Consider the following 19758-nt stretch of genomic DNA (forward strand, 5'->3'; position numbering starts at 1 on the left):
TTTAATAGATTATTTATAGTTTCGGGGGGACATATTTGCCTTGGGCAGATGGCTGCCATCTGAAATAAACTTTTATTGTTTTGGGTTTTTTTCCACATTATGTAGAACAAATATTTTTCTTTTTATGGTTTTCATTGAATTGAATTTTATTTATTTATTTATTTTTTTTTGCAGTTTTTGGCCAGGGCTGCGTATGAACCCGCCATCTCTGGCATATGGGGCTGGCGCCCTACTCCTTTGAGCCACAGGCACCACCCTGAATTGAATTTTTCAAATAAAAATTAAAGTGATAAGCCAATAATGAAAAATTGAATGTAAGGGATTACTTATATTAGTTATTTCTTCATTATTTAGTTCTTCATATAAATAAGATGATGTCTCTTGCTTTTTGTGTGCAAAATTTCTAGACTTTGAAAAAAATTATAGAGAGGCTTGGGGTTTTTGATAAAGCTTATAAAAATTAGAACTTTTAATATTGATTATTTCAGCACAATCTTTTTAAAAGTAATTTTCTTTTAAATGACATTAATTTACTGCAGGTATGGAGAGAAGATGGTAGTAGAAATGATAGTAAGAAACCTTTCCTTTTTGCTTTTTGTTTTTCAGTTCTTCATTGAAGCCTGTTTAGACAAAAGTTCACATCAGTTATAAAGGGGAGAAAAAGTATTTCCCAGAACCCCACAAAAGAACTACCACAAAAATGGGAATAGAATTATGAATGAGAATAGTATAGTGAGAACCACTGTTTACCTCTGAGTGTCAGAGCACCCAGAATCCTTGTAGTAATGATGAATTGTAGAGCCTTCCTCAAATGGCACAACAGAAACTCGATCCATGAAGTCCAGGTCATTGCCTTTAAGACCACCGTATTAGGATGAACAGAACTATTGTCAAGACAACGTAGATCTAGATTTGGCAAACAACTGCCTATGGACTAAATCTGGCCTGCCACCTATTTTATATATAAGATTTTGTAGGAACACAACTACACTCATTTATGTATTTTCTATGGATGCTTTTTTGAAACAGTGATAGATTTGAATAGTTGTGGCAGAGACTTTGTGACCCACAAAGCCTAAAATATTTAGTTATCCGACCCTCTGTAGAAAACGTTTGCTAATTGCTGATAGTTAGCAAGCCCTAACTAAGTTAGCAAGCCTAATATGGTGGAAACAGCATAGTGGCTTTAGTGAACCAACATTCTCAATTTCTGTTTGTCTCTTTGCCTTTGGTGCGCTTGGAGCCTGAGGAATAAGTTAAGGTGGGGACTTCGTCTGAAAATTCCTTTTCCCTTGATCTGGTCTTGGGTAAATCCCTTGAAGACTAGGCAGGAAGTTTTGTATTAGTTATCTCTTTCATGTATCAACTGTCATAACAGAAAAGTGGAATTTGCTGGAAGCTGGGTATATAGAGACACAATCTATTTATTCTATCTCCCATCACAAGCTCAAATCTTTCTACGTAAAGATGAATACAGAGAAGAAAATAGTTTTCATTGGGACTATGAAAAAATTCTAAAAGTTGAGAAAGACATTATCATAATATGGAGAATAAAATTTTTGGAGAAAACACTTGATATCTTCCAAATTGATTCAAATGGATATAAATAAGAGATTAAGAAGAAATTGTAACTTCTGTTTCAAGTGTCTCTTGTCTTGCAGGCATTATGCTAGCTGCTTTATTTTCATTTATCTTTGAATCCTTATAATAACCATAAAAGTTAGAAGGAATTATCTTCCTTTTACATGGGGGAAACTCATGCCCAAATAGGTTAATTTCTTGAGGGCTATCTAAGTTAGTAGATGAGATGATAGAGCCAGGAATTAAGCCACATTGTAAGCACTGTTTTTAATTAAGGTGAAATTTACTTAACATAAAGTTAGGTATTTTAAAGTGTATGATTCAGTGGTATTGAGCACATTCATAATGTTGGACAACTGCTACCCTTTTCAAGTTCCAAAATGCTTCATCACCCCCAAAGAAAACCTGTACTTATTAAGTATTCACTCATTTTTCTCTCCCCTTTTCCTTGGCAACCCTACTCTGGTTTTTATGTTTATAGATTTACTTAGTCTATATATGTCCTATAAATAGAATCATACAACATGTGACCTTCTGGTTTCGCTTTCTTCACTTAGCATAATGTTTTTGAGGTTCTTCCTTGTTGTGGTACTTCATTCCATTTTATGACTAAGTGATAATCTTTTTATTGTATGATATACCTCATTTTGTTTACTTGCTCATCAGTGGATGGACTTTTGAGTTGTTTCCACCTTTTGGCTGATGTGAGTAATTCTGCTATGAACATTCACATATAAGTGTTGAGTCTCTGTTTTCTAGTGGAAATTGCTAGGTTGTATGATAATTCTATGTTTAACTTTTTGAGGAATTGCTTAAGCTGGTATCCACAGTAGCTGCACCGTTTTATATTCCCACAGCAATGTATGAGGTTTCCATTTAGTTTACATCCTCAACAACACTTATTTCCTTTTTTTTAATTGTAGCCATGCTAGTGGATATAGACTATTTCATTGTCAGTTTTGATTTGCCTTTCCCTAATTATTAATGATGTTGAGCATCTTTTCGTGTGCTTGTTGGCAATTTGTAAATCTTCTTTGGAGAAATGTCTATTGCCCATTTTTAAATTGGGTTGTTTGTCTTTATGGCTGAGTTGTAAGAGTTCTTCATGTAGCCTGAATATAAGTTTCTTATCAGACACATGGTTTGCAGGTATTTTCTCATTTTGTGGGTTGTCTTTTCACTTTCTTAATATTGTCCTTTGATGCACAAAAGTTTTTTATTTTGATGATATCCAGTTTATTTTTTCCTTCATTCCTTATGTTTTTGAAACCATTGCCAAGTCCAAGCTCACCAAGATTTAAACTTACGTTTTTTTCCTGACAGTATAGTAGTGTAGTTTTAACTTTTATATTTATTAGCTCACTGATCCATTTTGAGTTAATGCTTATATAATTTTTGTGTATGGTATGAGATAGGGTTCCAGCTTCATTCTTATGCATGCGGATATCCAGTTGTCCAGCCACCATTTGTTGATGGGACCATTCTTTTCCTATTTACTAGTGTTGGCACCCTTGGTGAAAATTAATTGGCCATAGGTGTGTAGGTTTGTTTTTTTTTTTTTTTTTTACAGACAGAGTCTTACTTTGTCACCCTCGGTAGAGTGCTATGGCGTCACAGCTCACAGCAACCTCCAGCTCTTGGGCTTAGGCGATTCTCTTGCCTCAGCCTCCCGAGTAGCTGGGACTAAGGCATCTGCCACAACACCCGGCTATTTTTTTGTTGCAGTTTGGCTGGGCCGGGTTTGAACCCACCACCCTTGGTATATGGGGCTGGTGCCCTAATCACTGAGCCAGGCGCCGCAGATGTGTGGGTTTATTTATTTATTCCAATGGGTGATGTGCCTGTCTTTTTGCCAGTACTTCACTGTTTTGATAACTGTAGATTTGTGGTAAGTTTCAAGACTGGGATGTGGGAGTCCTCCAAATTTGTTCTTTTGCAATACTGTGTTGACTATTGAAAGGCCTTTGCAATTCAATATGAATTTAAGAATTGGTTTTTCCATTTCTGGGGTGGAAAAGCCATTGAAATTTGACAAAGATTGCATTGAATCTGAATCTGTAGATTGCTTTGGGTAGTATTGTCATTGTAACTATAAATTCTTCCGGTTACATTTATTTAAGTATTTTTTAACCTCTTTTAGCAATGTTTCGTAGTTTTTGCATACTCATCTTTCACTTCTTTGGTTAAATTTATTCCTAGGAATTTTATTAATTTGGATGCTACTGTAAATGAAATTGATGTCTTATTTTCCTTTTTGGGTTGTTTGTTGCTAGTGTATAGAAATACTACTGATATTTTTATTATGCTAAAATATATGTAACAAAATTGCCATTTAAATTATTTCCAAGTGTAGAATTCATTGCAATTGATTGCTTTTGCACTGTTGTGTAATCCTTACCACTGTTTCCAAAATTTATTACCCCAAATGAAACTGTACCAATTAAGCAATAACTCTATAATTCTTCCTACCCCTAGTACTGTAATTTCTAATCTTTCTGTCTCTATGATTTTTGCCTATTCTGGATATTTCCAAATATTATAACTAGAATAATAATATAATAATATAATAACTAGAATATTATATAATTTTGTGTCTGGCTTCTTTCAGTTAGCATAATGTTTTTAAGGTTCATCCATGTTGTAGCATGTATGAGAATTTCATTCCTTTATATGGCTGAATATTCCATTGTATTTATACACCACATTTTGTTCCTTCATTTATTGGTGAACACTTGGGTCGTTTCCACCTTTGTCTATTGTGAATAATGCTGTTATGAACATTTACATACAAGTATCTGAGTTCTTGTTTTCAATTCTTCTGGTTGTATACCTAGGAGAGTTGCTCCATCAGATGATAATTATATGGTTAATATTTTGGAGCCTACTATTTTTTGTGTTTTGACCTTATATCCTGCAACTTTGCTGAATTTATTTATTAGCAATTCTAATAGGTTTTTTGTGTTTTTTTAGCATTTTCTATACATACACTATCTGTGAATAGGAATAGTTTTCTTTATTCATTTCCAAGTTGAATACATTTTCTTTTCTTTCTTTCTTTTTTCTTTTTTTTTTTTTTTTGCCTAATTGCTATAGCTAGAACTTCTTTTTTTTTTTTTTTTTAATTTTTTTATTAAATCATAAGTGTATACAATGATATGATTATGGGGCATCATACACTCACTTCATAAACCATTTGACACATTTTTATCCCAGTGGTTAACATAGCCTTTCCGGCGTTATCTCAGTTGAATAGAAGTGGTGAAAGTGAGTGTCCTGGTCTTCTTCAGTTTATTACCATTCAGTATACTAGCCATAGGTTTTTCATAAATGCTCTTTACCAGATTGAGGAAATTGCTCAACGATTTCTAGTCCCCTCATCTGACATAGATGTGGTTTGTGGGGGAAGGTAGATGGGCAGTTTAAAATGCCTGGCTTTCTCTTATCACAAAACAGCTGCCTCTCTCACCAAGCCTTTCCCTGGTTCTAAGTTTTTCAGTAGTTGCAGTGTTCTGGAAAAGATTTTGATACTTTTTGCCAGCTCATTAGTTGTTTCTGTGAAGGGATAGAGTCCTAAATTTCCCTATTCTGCCATTTTTAGTGATAACACTTGCTAGATATGTGTTTTGCACATATTTTCTTCCAGTCTGTGGTGTGTCTTTTCATTCTTGTAATGCTGTATTTAGCAGAGCAGAAGTTTTTAATTTTAATGAAGTTTAACTTAACAATTTCTTCTTTCAGGGCAGCGCCTGTGGCTCAGTTGGTAGGGCGCCAGCCCCATATACTAAGGGTGGTGGGCTCCATCCCGGCCCCGGCCAAACTGCAACAAAAAATAGCCAGGCGTTGTGGCAGGCGCCTGTAGTCCCAGCTACTTGGGAGGCTCAGGCAAGAGAATCACCTAAGCCCAAGAGCTGGAGGTTGCTGTGAGCTGTGATGCCACCACAGCCCTCTACCAAGGGTGACAAAGTGAGACTCTGTCTCTAAAAATAATAATAATAATAGTAATAATAAATTTTTTCTTTCATAAACAGTCCTTTTGGTGTTGTAGCTAAAAACTCATCACCAAATTCAAGGTTGCCTAGATTTTCTAGGTTATCTTCTAGAAGTTTATAATTCACATTTTGCATTCAGGTTTATGATACATTTTGAGTTAATTTTTGTGCAAGTTATACAATCTGTCTAGATTCTTTCTTTCTGTGGACATTTAGCACCATTTGTTGAAAACACTGCTTTCTTCACTGGATTGCCTCTGCTCCTTTGCCAAAGAGTTCTGTTCCATTGATGTGTGTATGTCTACAGCGATATCATGCCGTCTTGATTACTGTAGCTTTATATTAATTCTTAAAGTCAAGTAGTGTTAGTCCTCTCACTTTGTCTTCAATATTGGATTGGCTATTCTGAATCTTTCGCTTTTTAATGTAATCTTTGAAGTCATTTTGTCAGTATCCACAAAATAGCTTCTTGGGATTTTGATTGTCATTACGCTGAATCTGTAAATCAAATTGAGAAGAATTGACATTTTACTAATACAGAGTTTTCCAGTCTATGAACGCAGAATATCTCAATTTATTTAGACCTTTGATTTCTTTCAACAGCATTAGGTAGTTTTTTCCATACAGATCCTACAAATATTAGATTTATACCTGAGTACTGTTTGGGGATAGTTAATGTAAATTGTATTGTGTTTTTAATTTCAAATTCCATTTCTTCATTGCTGGTATGTAGCAAAGTAGTTGACTTTTGTAGGTTACTTTGGTGAGCAGTTTGCCTTTTAAAAATATATTTATCTTGTTTTAATATTAGAGTGATGCTGATTTCATAGAATGAGTTAGGAAGTATTCTCTCTGAGTCTGTCTTCTGAAAGAGATTGTAGAGAATTGGTATGATTTCTTCTATACGTGTTTGGTAGAATTCACTAGTGAAACCATGTGAATATAGAGCTATCTTTTTTGGAAGGTTAGTAATTCTTCATCCACTTCCATAGTTATAGGCCTATTCAGATTATTTATTTCTTGTCTAAATTTTGGTAGTTTGTATCTTTCAAGGAATTGGTTCATTTCATCTAACTTGTCAGATTTGTAGGTATAGATTTATCTGTAATATTCCTTTATTTTCCCTTTATTGTGCACGTGATTTGGTAGTGATAACTGTTCATATCTAATATTAATAATTGTGTTCTTTTTTCTTGGTTAACCTGTCTTATCAACTTTATTGATCTTTTCAGAAAAGCAGCTTTTGTTTTCACTATTGATTTTCTGTTTTCAATTCACTGATTTCTGCTGTAAAATTGTCCTTCTTTCTCTTGTTTCCTAAGGTGGAGCTTAGATTGTTGATTTTAGGTCTGTTTTCTAATGTATGCATACGATGCTATAAACTCTCCTATAAACACTGCTTTTACTTCACACAAATTTTGACTTGTATTTTGAAATTTCTCTTAAGACTCTTCCTTTGACTCGTGTGTTATTTAAAAGTTTGTTGTTTAATCTCTAAACGTTTTGGGATTTTTTGTGCTATCTTTTTAATTCCATTGTGGTGTGAGAGCATACTTAGTATGGTTTTTATTCTTTTAAGTTTGTTAACATATGTTTTATGGCCCAGAGTGGTCTGTCTTAGTGATTGTTTCATGTGAGGCTGAAAAGAATGTGTATTCTGCTATTGTGAATTATTACATAAATGTCGAGTAGCTGCAGTTGATTGATGGTGTTGTTCACTTCACTCATAACCATACTCATTTTTCTGCCTGTTGTATCTGTCAGTTACTGAAAGGGAGTATTGAAATCCTCACCTGTAATAGCAGATTTGTCTATTTCTCTTCGCAGTTATACCAGTATTTTTCATCATGTATTTTAATGCTCCTTAGTTTGATCCCTACATATTAAGGATCATTAGGTCTTCTTGAAGAATTTATTATTTTGTACTGCCTCTCTTTTTTCCTGATGATTTATCTTATTCTGAAATCTGCTTTGTCTAAAATTAATATAGCCACTCCAGCTTCCTTTTGATTAGTGTTAACGTGGTATATCCTTCTCCATTCCTTTACTTTTAACCTATCTGTGTCTTTACAGTTAAAGTGATTTTTAAAAAATTTCCAGTAACTTTTTTTCTTTAAACCAGGCATGGTAACTCATGTCTGTAATCCGAGAACTTTGGAGACTGAGGTGGGAGGATCACTTTAGGCCAGGAGTTCAAGATCAGTCTGGGCACCAAAGCAAGACCCTATCTCTACAAAAAAAAATTTACAAGTTAGCTGGGCTTGGTGCTGAATAACTGTAGCCCTAGCTACTCAGGTTGCTGAGGGAGGATGCTTGAGCCCAGGAGTTTGAGGCTGTAGTGAGCTATGACCATGCCACTGCAGTTCAGCCTGGGCAATAGAGTGAGGACCTGTCTCTTAAAAAAAATTATTTTAAATCTACTTTGATGTTTATTAGGCCATTCACACTTAAAGTGATTATTACTGTAATTGTATTAATAGGAACCATGTTTGTAACTTTTTCTATTTGTTGTACTTAATTTGTTTTTAATATTCCCCTCTTTTTCTGCCTTCTCTGGTTTTAACAGACCATTTTATATGATCCATTTTCCCTTCTATTTTAGAATGTCCATTATATTTATTGGAAAAAAAATTTTTTTAGCCTGGGCACTGTGGCTAAGCCTGTAATCCTAGCTTCCTGGGAGGCCAAAGTGGGTGGGTTGCTTGAGCTCAGAGTTCCACACCAACCAGAGCCAGAGCGAGACCCTTGTTTTTAAAAAAGTAGCTGGGCATTGTGGTGGGCGCCTATAGTCCCAACTACTCGGGAAGCTGAAGCAAGAGGATCACTTGAGCCAGAGTTTGAGGTTGCTATAAGCTATAACACCAAGGCATTCTACCGAGGGCAGCAAAGGAGACTATCTCAAAAAATAAATAAATAAATAAAAGAAAAAAATTTTTCACTTGCTGCCCTGGAGTTTGCAATGTGCGGGTACAATTTATCTAAATCCACTTTCAGATAATTCCATACTGCTTCATGGGTAGTACAAGTACCTTTTTCTAGAATTTTTCAATTCTCATCTCTTGTAACATTGCTATTATTTAATCTGTATGCTATAATCAGTCAATAAATTGTTACAGCTATTACCTTTGTTGTCTGTTATCTAAGAATAGGATTTTATTTTAACTTCATTTGTTCCTTCTCTGATGTTCTTTATATAGACCCTAGTTTCTTACCTGTATCATTTCTCTTCTGTCTGAAGAATTCTTTTTTTTTTTTTTTTTTTTTTTTTTTTTGTGGTTTTTGGCTGGGGCTGGGTTTGAACCCGCCACCTCCGGCATATGGGACCAGCGCCCTACTCCTTGAGCCACAGGCGCCGCCCATGAAGAATTCTTTTAAACATTTTTAAAGGACAGATCTACTAGTAATAGATTTGTTTAGTTTCTGTTTATCTGTGAAACTATCCTTCAATTTTGAAGAATAATTTCCTATTAACTTCTAGGTAGATTTTTTTTTCCTTTCAGTGTTTTATAAATATTTCACTCCACCCTCTCACTTACTTGGTTTCTGATAAGAAGTAAGATGTAATTCTTAATCCTTGTTCCCTGTAAGTAAGGTGGGGTTTTTTCCCCCTCTGGTTTCTTCCCTAATTTTCTCTTTGTATTTGGTTTTCAGTGGTTTGAGTATGATATGCTTAGGTTTAGACTTTTTGGTATTTATGCTGCTTGGTGTTCTCTGTGCTTCCTGGATGTGTAATTTGGTGCCATTAATTTTGAAAGATTCTCTGCCATTCTTTCAAATATTTCTTCTCTTTTGTCTCATTTTTCTCTTTCTGGTATTCCAATTATACATAGGTTATACCTTTTGTAAATTTCCTGTATGTCTTACATATTCTGTTCTGGTTTTTAAAATTGGTTTTTCTCTTTGCATTTTAGTTTGGGAAATTTTGTATTGACATATTTTTAAGTTCACTGATTCTTTCCTTGGCTATTTCCAATCTACTCATGAGTCCAGTAAAGGCATTTTCATTTTTATTATAGTTATTTTGATTTCCAGTATTTAAAAAAAATTCTTCCATGGAGTTGTGCGTATGCTTACATTGCCTGTGTGTTCTTGCATGTTGTCTTCTTTTTCAATTAGAACACCTGACATTTGTCATGGTTATTTTAAATTCCCTATCTAATAATACCAAATCTTTGCTATATCTGAGTTTGATTCTGATGATTACTTTGTTTCTTCAGTCTGCATTTTTTTCTTGCCTTTTAGCATGTCTGTAATTTTTTAAGAGCTGGATATGATGTGGTAGGTAATAGGAACTAACATAAATAGGCCTTTAGTGTTAGGTTTTTCGTCTATGTGGCTAGGAGCTGGGCCATGTTTGTTGTAGGTATAGGTAGGTACCAGAGGCTTCGGTTTCCTCTCTTGCCTTTGTTATTTTGTTTATTTTTCCTATCCTTTTCTTTGAGTTTCCCTGAGAACTTTTTAAAAAATAGTCTGTCTTGCTGCTCTTTCCGATGTAATCCACTGTTACTGTATTGGAGCCCTGTTGACATGGTAGAAGGATATGGGTCCTTCTGGGAAAGTGTTCTATAATCTCAATCTTTTGTCGGGCCTCAGTCCTTGGCTACAACCTTCAGAAGTATTCTTAGTGCCTACCCCCCCCCTTCTCCCATTAGGTGAAACAGGAAGGTTAGGATGAATATAGTTGGCTAATTTCCTTTCTCTCAGGACACATAAGGCTCTGGTAAATTTTCTCTTCGAGTGTTGGCCTTCATTAGGAAAAACGTTTTGGGCTTATTCCAAAACCACTACTTTTCTCTTGGGCACATTTCAAAATGGTGACTTTTTCTTTCTCCCTACCCAAAAGGAGATTTTTATTGTATTTTACCTCTGGGTGTATTTCAAGATGTTTACTTTTCTTCTCCTTTTACCCAAAAGGGGAGGAGATTTTCTTGGATATTCAAAGTCAAAACCTGGAGAAATTCCTGGAGGTAAAGCCGCAAGAATATAGAGGGCATGCTAAGATCGAGTCCTTAGGAATTCTCATTCACAAGCCAGTCTCACTTAGCCTTTGTCAATTTATTTTAAATTTTCTAATTAGTATGTGACTACTGCTTTCTGTTCCAGGTAAGCTGGTCTTGGACATGATTCTCTGTATTTGCCTGTCTCTGTAGATTTCAGGAGATCAATTTGCTCTGTAACCTCAATTCACTGATTAGTCTAAGAAAAGTTGCTGATTTTTAATTTGTTAGGGTTTTGTTGTTGTTGTAAGGACAGGAGTGACGGTATCCAAGCACTTTGTATTTTGGAGCTGAAACTAGAAGTCCTTTGTTTATATTTTAAAATTGGAAATGTCTTGTCTAGTTTTAAATAATGTTCAGCAAGAGATTTTTTACTTTCCTATGAACCATTTGCTTAGCTAAGGTGAGTCATTCTCAGTTATTTTCATCCCTTTGAATTTCAGATCTCTGTATTTTCCTATGCTTAGTAAGAACCTTTTCAGAACCAAATATTTGGAAAACTTAAGAACTTCATACAGTTTTTGCAAATTGCTAATAACTTTATCTTAAATTAACTAGAATTATTACACTTACTGATTTTCTTTTTTCCCCCACGGCATTGTTTTTTTTTTTTTTTTATCAAATACCTTCTGTAAACCATGTTAAAGTATTTCTAAGGATTCTTATTATTTTGTCCCACTTATTTCTGAAGAAATAACTCAGTTTTCTAAGGCACTTTGAAATCTCTAGAGACTGAGTATTGTTTGAATTTGAAAAACTAATGAGAATAAATCCAATATTAATAATGCCAACAGTTTATTTTTATTCAACCTCGATGAATGTATTTATAAACTATAGATTATGGTCACTTAGCTTAGCAGGATTACTTTCAGAATCTGTGAGATAGAGGACAGTTTTGCCAAAGTATGTTACTTAAGCAACTAAGAACATACTTTGCATACTTTTTCCCCTCATTTTTTCAAGACAGAGTCTCACTTTGTTGCCCTGGGTAGAGTGCTGTGGCATCATCTTAGCTCACAGCAACCTCAAATTCTTGGGCTCAGGTGATCCTCTTGCCTCTACCTCCCAAGTAGCTGGGACTTCAGGCACCTGTAGTGACACTCAACTAGTTTTTCTATTTTTAGTAGACAGCGTCTCACCCTTGCTCAGGCTGGTCTTGAACTTTGTATACTTTAAAGATTTATAATTTGATCACTTGCTAAAAATGTCTATTTTTGGAGGGATTTGTTATTATTCTTGGATAACACTTATAACCAATCTCGGATGACTAAGACATTGTAAATTTCATTTACCTTGCCTTTTTTTTTTAGGATTTAAGTTTTATTTTTCTCCCTGAATTTACTTGAGAGGAACAGCCATTGAACCACGAAACAAATTGGCTGTATGGTATTTAAGATTTGCTTATTAGTTTCTAAACTCATATCATGTTTACCTTAAGAAATATTTTTCTCTTTTAGTTTTCCTGGTTGTTTAAAAGGAATCTCTCTCTTTGGGAAGTAAAGAATTTTTTTTTGGCTTGGCACCCGTAGCACAGTGGTTATGGCGCCAGCCACATACACCAAAGGTGGCAGGTTTGAACCTGGCCTGTGCCAGCTAAAATAACTGCAACAAAAAAATAGCTGGGCATTATGGCCGTCTCCTGTAATCTCAGCTACTTGGGAGGCTGAGGCAAGAGAGTCACTTAAACCCAAGAGTTTGAGGTTGCTGTGAGCTGTGACACCACATCACTCTACCCAGGGCAACATAGTGAGATTCTTTCTCAAAAAAAAAAAAAAAAAGAATTTTTTTTTTTTTGAAGAGGGAGAATTAAAGTGTTAAAAATTATAAATAAAATAAATTTAATATAGCAAATAAAAATTCTTAAGAAATGATATGCTGTATTGAAAGAATTTGGTTGAAAGTAACTTTTTTTGCTATGTAATAATTAACTGGTCCATTTTAAGGTAAGACCTATTTGTCTAGCATATTCTGAATAAGAGGCAGAAACCTTTCATTATGCTTTTGCTTAGAGACCTTTTTTAAGGAATAAGGACTATCGGGAGGGAATGGATGAAGAGTAGCAGGTCTTCAGTAGCAGCACCATGCCTAACCTCTCCCCCAACCCCCAGCAGATTAGATTAGTGAGTGCTATCTGTGTTCTCCTAAAAATGTTTTTTTTTTTAACTTTTCATGCATTATTACAATATGCTAGAAGAAACCCACAAGAGTGAACACAGTGCATCAGTAATTTAGTTTTAACAAAAAAGCTTCCACATGCTAACGGTTCAACTGAAGATAGATCGTCTAGGTTGAATAAATAAATATTTAGATTGGGATCCCTACTGGTAAGGACCCAACTACCAATTCCCAGATAATGAAGGTACAACAATCTTGCCCCAGATTCACAGTAATTGGTGGGACCACACCTAAGGTGCATCTTACAAAGGTACATGTGAAACTTACTAAATGTAGAATATAAATGTCTTAACACAATAACTAAGAAAATGCCAGGAAGGCTATGTTAACCAGTTTGATAAAAATATTTCAAATTGTATATAAAACCAGTGTATGGTGCCCCATGATTGCATTAATATAAACAGCTATGATTTAATAAAAAAAAAAAAACCCTAGTTATGAGACATTAGCCATTATAGACCAGCAGCCATCCTGTAGCGCCTGTGGTCAGGCTAGCACAAGCCTGATCTCGCAAGGGTCCTCAAACTATGGCCCACAGGCCACATGAGGTAGTGTGATGTATTTGTTCCCGTTTTGTTTTTTTACTTCAAAATAAGATATGTGCAGTGTGCATAGGAATTTGCTCATAGTTTTTTTTTTTTTTTTTAACTATAGTCCAGCCTTCCAACGGTCTGAGGGACAGTGAACTGCCCCCCCCCCCCCCGTTTAAAAAGTTTGAGGACCCCTGATACATACTTGAAGGCATTACTGTTCTGCTCAATTATTAAAGAGAAGGAACTTTATAGTAGAAAGTGAACCTTTGCTCTGGTAGAGGCGGTACTAAACAATCTCAGTCATGAGACTTAGCAGATGCAGACAACAGACTACTTGAGTTCCTTTGGTGGGAGTGTCTCAGAAGGATAGAGAGGCAAGTATGTGTTGGTATTTAAAGTGGTTGATCAAGAGAACTTAAATTACAAATAAAAAATTGCAATAAGGAGCCAGCAGCGAGCTGGAGCACCGCCTGCCGTCTGTCGATGCCTCCCCTCGGTAAGCAGGAGCCGCGTGCAGTCTGTCGACGCCTCCCCTCCCTAAGCAGGAGCCCCAGTCCAGTCCCACATGCCACCCCACGCTGCCCCGCCCCACGCAGCCGCCCTCCCACGCCGCACGCTGCCCAAGCCCCACCCTCCTCCTCGTACCGTGAGGACAGCGCATGCGCCAGCGTGTGAGGAGGGAAGGAGAGCGTGTGAGGAGGGAAGGAGACCTAGCCAGAGAACGCCGCGCCGCGAGGAAGCGACTGGACCTTGCGAGCGCCCGCGTGAGTGGACTGAGGGGAAGCCGCCTGCCTACCCCCTTCGCCTTCTATTCTTTACTTCTCCCCGCTCCTCCCACCCCGACCGCTGAGCAGCAGCATGTCCGAGCCAGAGGCCAAAGTCGGTAAAATGGAGCTCGACTCCAACCCCGACGCCGGGGCCCACGACACCTCAGAAAAAGTTCGGCAGGAAGTAATTGAACTTGCCGATGAAGTACAGAATGAAATAGACAAACTTAATGAAAAAGCTGCTAAGGAGATTTTGAAAATAGAGCAGAAATATAACAATCTCCGCCAGCCGTTTTTTGAGAAGCGGTCAGAATTGATGACCAAAATCCCACAGTTTTGGGTAACAACATTTGTCTGCCATCCGGAAGTGTCCCCGCTGCTTGGGAAGGAGGATATAAAGGCATTGCATTATTTGACCAGAGTTGAAGTGATCGAATTTGAAGATAATAAATCAGCTTACAGAATAGACTTTTATTTTGATGAAAACCCTTACTTTGAAAATAAAGTTCTCTCTAAAGAATTTAATCTGGATGAGAATGGTGATGAAACTACCAAGTCCACTGAAATCAAATGGAAATTTGGAAGGGACTTGACTAAGCGTTCTACTCCAATGCAGAGTCGAGCCAGCAGAAAGAGGAAGCGTCAGGAACCAGAGAGCTTCTTTACCTGGTTTACTGACCATCCTGATGCAGGTCCAGATGAATTGGGAGAGATCATCAAAGAAGATATTTGGCCAAATCCATTACATTACTACTTGGTTCCTGAGCTGGAAGATGATGATGAAGGAGATGGTGATGATGAAGATAAGAATAAAGGTGTTGAAGGTGATAATAAAAAGGAAGAAGTAAAGGTGGTTGAAGGAGAAGATGACAAAAAGAACCCTGATGGATTCTAACCTTTTAAAAAAAAATTTCTCCGGTTCCTGGGAGCAAGTTGCAGTAATTTTTTTCTTTGCTTAAACTCTTGTGCTAAGTCGCCCTGTTCTTGAAGTCTTTTTTTCTCTACGCCATGGTTCTGAACTTACTTTGGGAGGGGGATACCTTGAGCAGAATACAATGGGAAAAGACTCTCTACCTGTTTCTGTTCCAAGTTCATTTTTATCCCTTCTGGTCTCAACAAAGACTGTATGGACTAAACACTACCGAACTCTGGGGGGAAAAACGAAAAACCTGTTCCCTTCGCTCTGCTGGAAGCTGGGGGGATGTTAGCCTCCTGTGTAGTAGTGCGTAGAATTCTAGCTTTTTTCCTCATTTCTCTGTACATTAGGCTCAGAGTATACTGTGTCTCTATGTGAATCTAGACAGCATTTTTTTATTAAATCGTAGCTGTTGTACATTAATGCATTTATGAGGTACAATGTGTGTTGCATTTACCAGCATGTATCTGTCTGCTTTCTCTTGTTTAAAAAAAGGAAAAAAACTTTAAAAAATGAGGTATAGAAGGTCAGCAGAGGGTGGGTTTGAGATGTTTGAGTGGCTGAAGTGGGCATTTTGACAACATGGCTTCTCCTTTGGCATGTTTAATTGTGATGTTTAATGGACATCCTTGCAGTTTAAGATGACATTTTTAAAATAAATTCTGTCCTAATGATGACTTGAGCCCTGCCACTCAAATGGGAGATTCAGCAGAACCTGTAGGATCTTGTTTGGAATTCATATTCTCTATTATAATTTCGTTCCTGTTTAATTTTAAATGTTCTTTTTGTTTTACTGGAAAGATGATGCTCAGTTTTAAACATTAAAAGTGTACAAGCTGCTTTGTTGTAATAAAACTTAAGTGTGTAGCAAAGGATTTGATGCTTTTCTCTCAGAATATATGTACTTTCTGTGATCTTCCCAGTTCGACTTGTATAGCATCATTGTCAAACTTTGTCACCCCAAATTTATATTGTTTCTTTTGTATTTTTTCCCTCCCCCCAAAAGTGTGTCACACACTGTGACCCCTTACCCCCTCTCTCCTCCCTTGTCTCTGCTCTCCCCTTCTCCCACCCCTTACTGTGTACTAGGTCATTAATTGTTCTCATATCAGAATTGAATACATTGGATTCTTGCTTCTCCATTCTTGTGATGCTTTACTAAGAATAATGTGTTCCACTTCCATCCAGGTTAATACAAAAGATGTAAAGTCTCCATCTTTTTTAATGGCTGAATACTATTTCATGGTGTACATATACCACAGCTTATTAATCCATTCCTAGGTTGGTGGGTATTTAGGCTATTTCCACATTTTGGTGATTGTAAATTGAGCTGCATTAAACAGTCTAGTGCAGGTGTCCTTATGGTAAAAGGATTTTTTTCACCCTCTGGGTAGATGCCTAGTAGTGGGATTGCAGGATCAAATGGGAGTTCTAGCTTGAGTTCTTTGAGGGTTCTGCATGCTTCCTTGTATTAGTTTGCAGTCCCACCAGCAGTGTAAAAGTGTTCCCTTCTCTCCACATTCATGCCAGCATCTGTAGTTTTGAGATTTTGTGACGTGGGCCATTCTCACTGGGGTTAGATGATATCTCAGCGTGTTTTTGTTTTGTTTTGTTTTGAGACAGTCTCACCTTGTCGCCCTCAGTAGAGTGCTGTGGCGTCACAGCTCACAGCAACCTCCAGCTCTTGGGCTTAGGCAATTCTGTTGCCTCAGGCTCCCAAGTAGCTGGGACTACAGGTGCCTGCCACAACACCTGACTATTTTTTGGTTGCAATTTGGCCAGGGCCAGTTTTGAACCCACCAACCTCAGTATATGGGGCTGGTGCCCTACTCACTGAGCCACCCCTCAGGGTGGTTTTGATTTGCATTTCTCTAATAATTAGGGATGATGAGCATTTTTTCATATGTTTGTTAGCTATTCATTTGTCCCTTCCCCCCCCCCCCCCCCGGAGATAAGAGTCTCAAGCTGTTGCCCTGGGTAGAATGCCATGGTGTCACAGCTCACAGCAACCTCAACTCTTGGGCTTAAGCGATTCGCTTGCCTAAGCCTCCCAAGTAGCTGGGACTACAGGTGCCCACCACAACGCCTGGCTATTTTTTATTGCATTTGTCAGTGTTTAGCTGTCCCAGACTGGGCTTGGCCCTGCCAGCCTTGATGTATATGGCTGGCGCTATAACTACACTGTGCTACAGACGTCGACCCAACTTCATATTTTTTGGTATGCACTTTGCAGGATGACCTCAGGGCTATATGGATTGAGTAAAGGGATTTGAATCAATGTATTAAATATCTTAGTGGCTAGGAAACATGGCTACAATTTGCCATTGGTTTCTGAAAATGCATTATTTGGGATATCAGATTGCTCAAAACTCAGTTCTGAACATGTTGTGCCCTTGATTTTTATTTCCAATGGGCAGTTTTAAAATAGGCCTTTTAGGGGCAATGCCTGTGGCTCAGCTGATAGGGCGCCGGCCCCATATACCAAGGGTGGGGGGTTCAAACCCAGCCCCGGCCAAACTGCAACAAAAAATAGCTGGGCGTTATGGTGGATGCCTATAGTCCCAGCTACTTGGGAGGCTAAGGCAAAGGAATTGCCTAAACCCAGGAGTTGGAGGTTGCTGTGATCTGTGACACCATACTGAGGGCAATAAAGTGAGACTCTGTCTTAAAAAAAAAAAAAACAAAAAACTAAAGCCTTTTAGCTGGATATAAAGTAATGGTGCCTGCCACCACCATCAAACAGACCTCGTGCTCTAATGTCAAGTTATGCATTGGGGCGGTACTGCATGTCTTCGTTGGCCCCGTAGAATGTGGTCAAGAAAGGCTGTCAGAGTAACAAGGCCTTGGTGGTGGTTGGGAGTCACTTTAAGTCCCAGCTCTCTAGCACAAAGCTCTCGTGACTGTTAATCTGGGTGGTATGATGGACTCTGTCTGCTTAATGCCTTGTGCAGAGAAGCTCCCTAAGCTCCATAAGCTTTTTAACGCTGTAAAATATAGTAGCTGAAATTAAATGCCACTTTTTCAGAGGTGAATTTTTTGTACCCAACGTGAGAGGCATTATAGAGAAAATGCCAGCACACTGAGTTCAAATTAGGTTTGGGGTCCTTTATTGGCTAGCCAACCGAGAAGGGTTTCACACCTCAAATTTTTTAGCACCCACATGACAAAAGAAGGGAGTTTTTACACCTTTCTTTCAGTTGGGGTGGGGGAGAAGAGCAAGGCCTTGCAAGGTTAGATTTACAGTGTTGGGGGTTGGTTAGTTACCAGGGGAAGGAGGCTAAGGAATGTGGTTTTACAAGGGTCTGCTACAACTCTGTGTTAATCCCCTGTCTTTGCAGGATATGATTGTTTTAACAACCCATTCTGCAAGGCCTAAGTGCTGAAGGGGGTACTGAAGGGGTGGAGGAAAGAGTGCAAATTGGGGTCCATTTGGCCTTTCAAATTAATGGACAGCCTGGTCAAATTCAATGCCTTCTGATGTGTAAAACTTTATAAATCGAACTATTCCGTCAGTAGGCAAAGCGTAACAAAACCTGTCTAGATGTATAGTATGTAATTTCTGCGTGAGTCTGTTTAGTAAATACATCACTGTACCAATCAGGAGTCTTGCTCCAATAAAGGAACATAAAGATTAAAAAAATTGCATTAAGTGAAGGGCTTTTTATCTCCCATACTTCCCTACAATGATTCACGGTATATGAAAGAGTGATATTTGCTTTGCATTGATGTAAGCAGATAAAACATGAACTCATGAACATAGATTTTAAAATAGTGCATACACAGTGCCCAAATTGAGCCTTTTTCATGGATTTTGTGGTGTGAGCTGATGTGTTTCTATTACAGGATTCTTGTTGAAAAAGTAAAGTACCTTTCTTTCTCCTTCAAATCCCCCCTTCCATATGTATCCTATTATAAATACTGGTTCTAGTAATTGTGACTTTTTTTTTTTTTTTTGAGACAGAGCCTCAAGCTATCACCCTGGGTAGAGTGCCATGGCATCACAGCTCACAGCAACCTCCAACTCCTGGGCTTAAGCCATTCTCTTGCCTCAGTCTCCCGAGTAGCTGGACTACAGGCACCCGCCACAACACCCGGCTATTTTTTGGTTGTAGTTGTCATTGTTTGGCAGGCCCAGGCTGGATTCTAATCCACCAGCTCTGGTGTATGTGGCTGGCGCCTTAGCCGCTTGAGCTACAGGCGTCTAGCTGATTATGACTTTTTTTTATAGGTTATGGCAATAATACTATTGCTGATGTGAAGTTTTTTTCTACAATGTAATCATTTATGCTTGACTGATAGAATTTCAGAGTACCGTAAACAGTCTTCATTAATGTGAGAAACTTAAACGCTAAGAGCTAGATTATTAAATGTGCTCACATGAATTTATCAGTAACTGATACTTCTTTTTTCCTTTTTTTTAGCATTAGAGTGGTAGTTTATTAGAGGACAGAAAAGCTTCCAATACAATGGAAGTGGTCCTGAATGGGTTGCCCAGTAATTGATAATTCTTGGCATAGCACTACTTAATAGACATTAATGCAGACTGTATTCTGTTAAGTGTCTGGCAGCCTACCTTTTGAGATGACCAGCATTTTTAATGTTTGTACTGATTTTATTTGGAAAGCGATAGAGGTTGAAAGAGGTTTGAGTAGTTCTGTGTAACTAATTTGTTTGAAGTGTATTCTAAAGAAATCTAACATTTTCTTCGAACGCCTATATTAAAGCTCATCACAGATGATTGGTGAAAATGCTCAGCTTTATACTTTTGTTTTCAAACAGCTACATAAACAGTTTTGTGCG

At 37.5% G+C, this 19758-nt stretch overlaps 2 protein-coding genes across 2 annotated transcripts in view; both read left to right on the top strand.

Annotated features, from left to right (window-relative positions):
• Window positions 1-19758, top strand: part of CDKL5 (cyclin dependent kinase like 5) — a 189542-nt gene that overhangs the window by 81276 nt on the left and 88508 nt on the right. The gene's annotated exons all lie outside the window — the stretch shown is intronic.
• On the top strand, window positions 14134-14937 carry LOC128577894 (protein SET-like). Its single transcript, XM_053580274.1, has one exon. It carries the CDS (start codon window positions 14134-14136, stop codon window positions 14935-14937), a length of 804 nt encoding a protein of 267 aa, XP_053436249.1.

Source organism: Nycticebus coucang, chromosome X (genome assembly GCF_027406575.1).
Source record: "Nycticebus coucang isolate mNycCou1 chromosome X, mNycCou1.pri, whole genome shotgun sequence".
NCBI classification, from domain to species: domain Eukaryota; kingdom Metazoa; phylum Chordata; class Mammalia; order Primates; family Lorisidae; genus Nycticebus; species Nycticebus coucang.

What these genes read in the sequence shown, in the direction of transcription:
- LOC128577894 (XM_053580274.1), top strand. Translation starts at nt 14,134, where the DNA reads ATGTCCGAGCCAGAGGCCAAAGTCGGTAAAATGGAGCTCGACTCCAAC.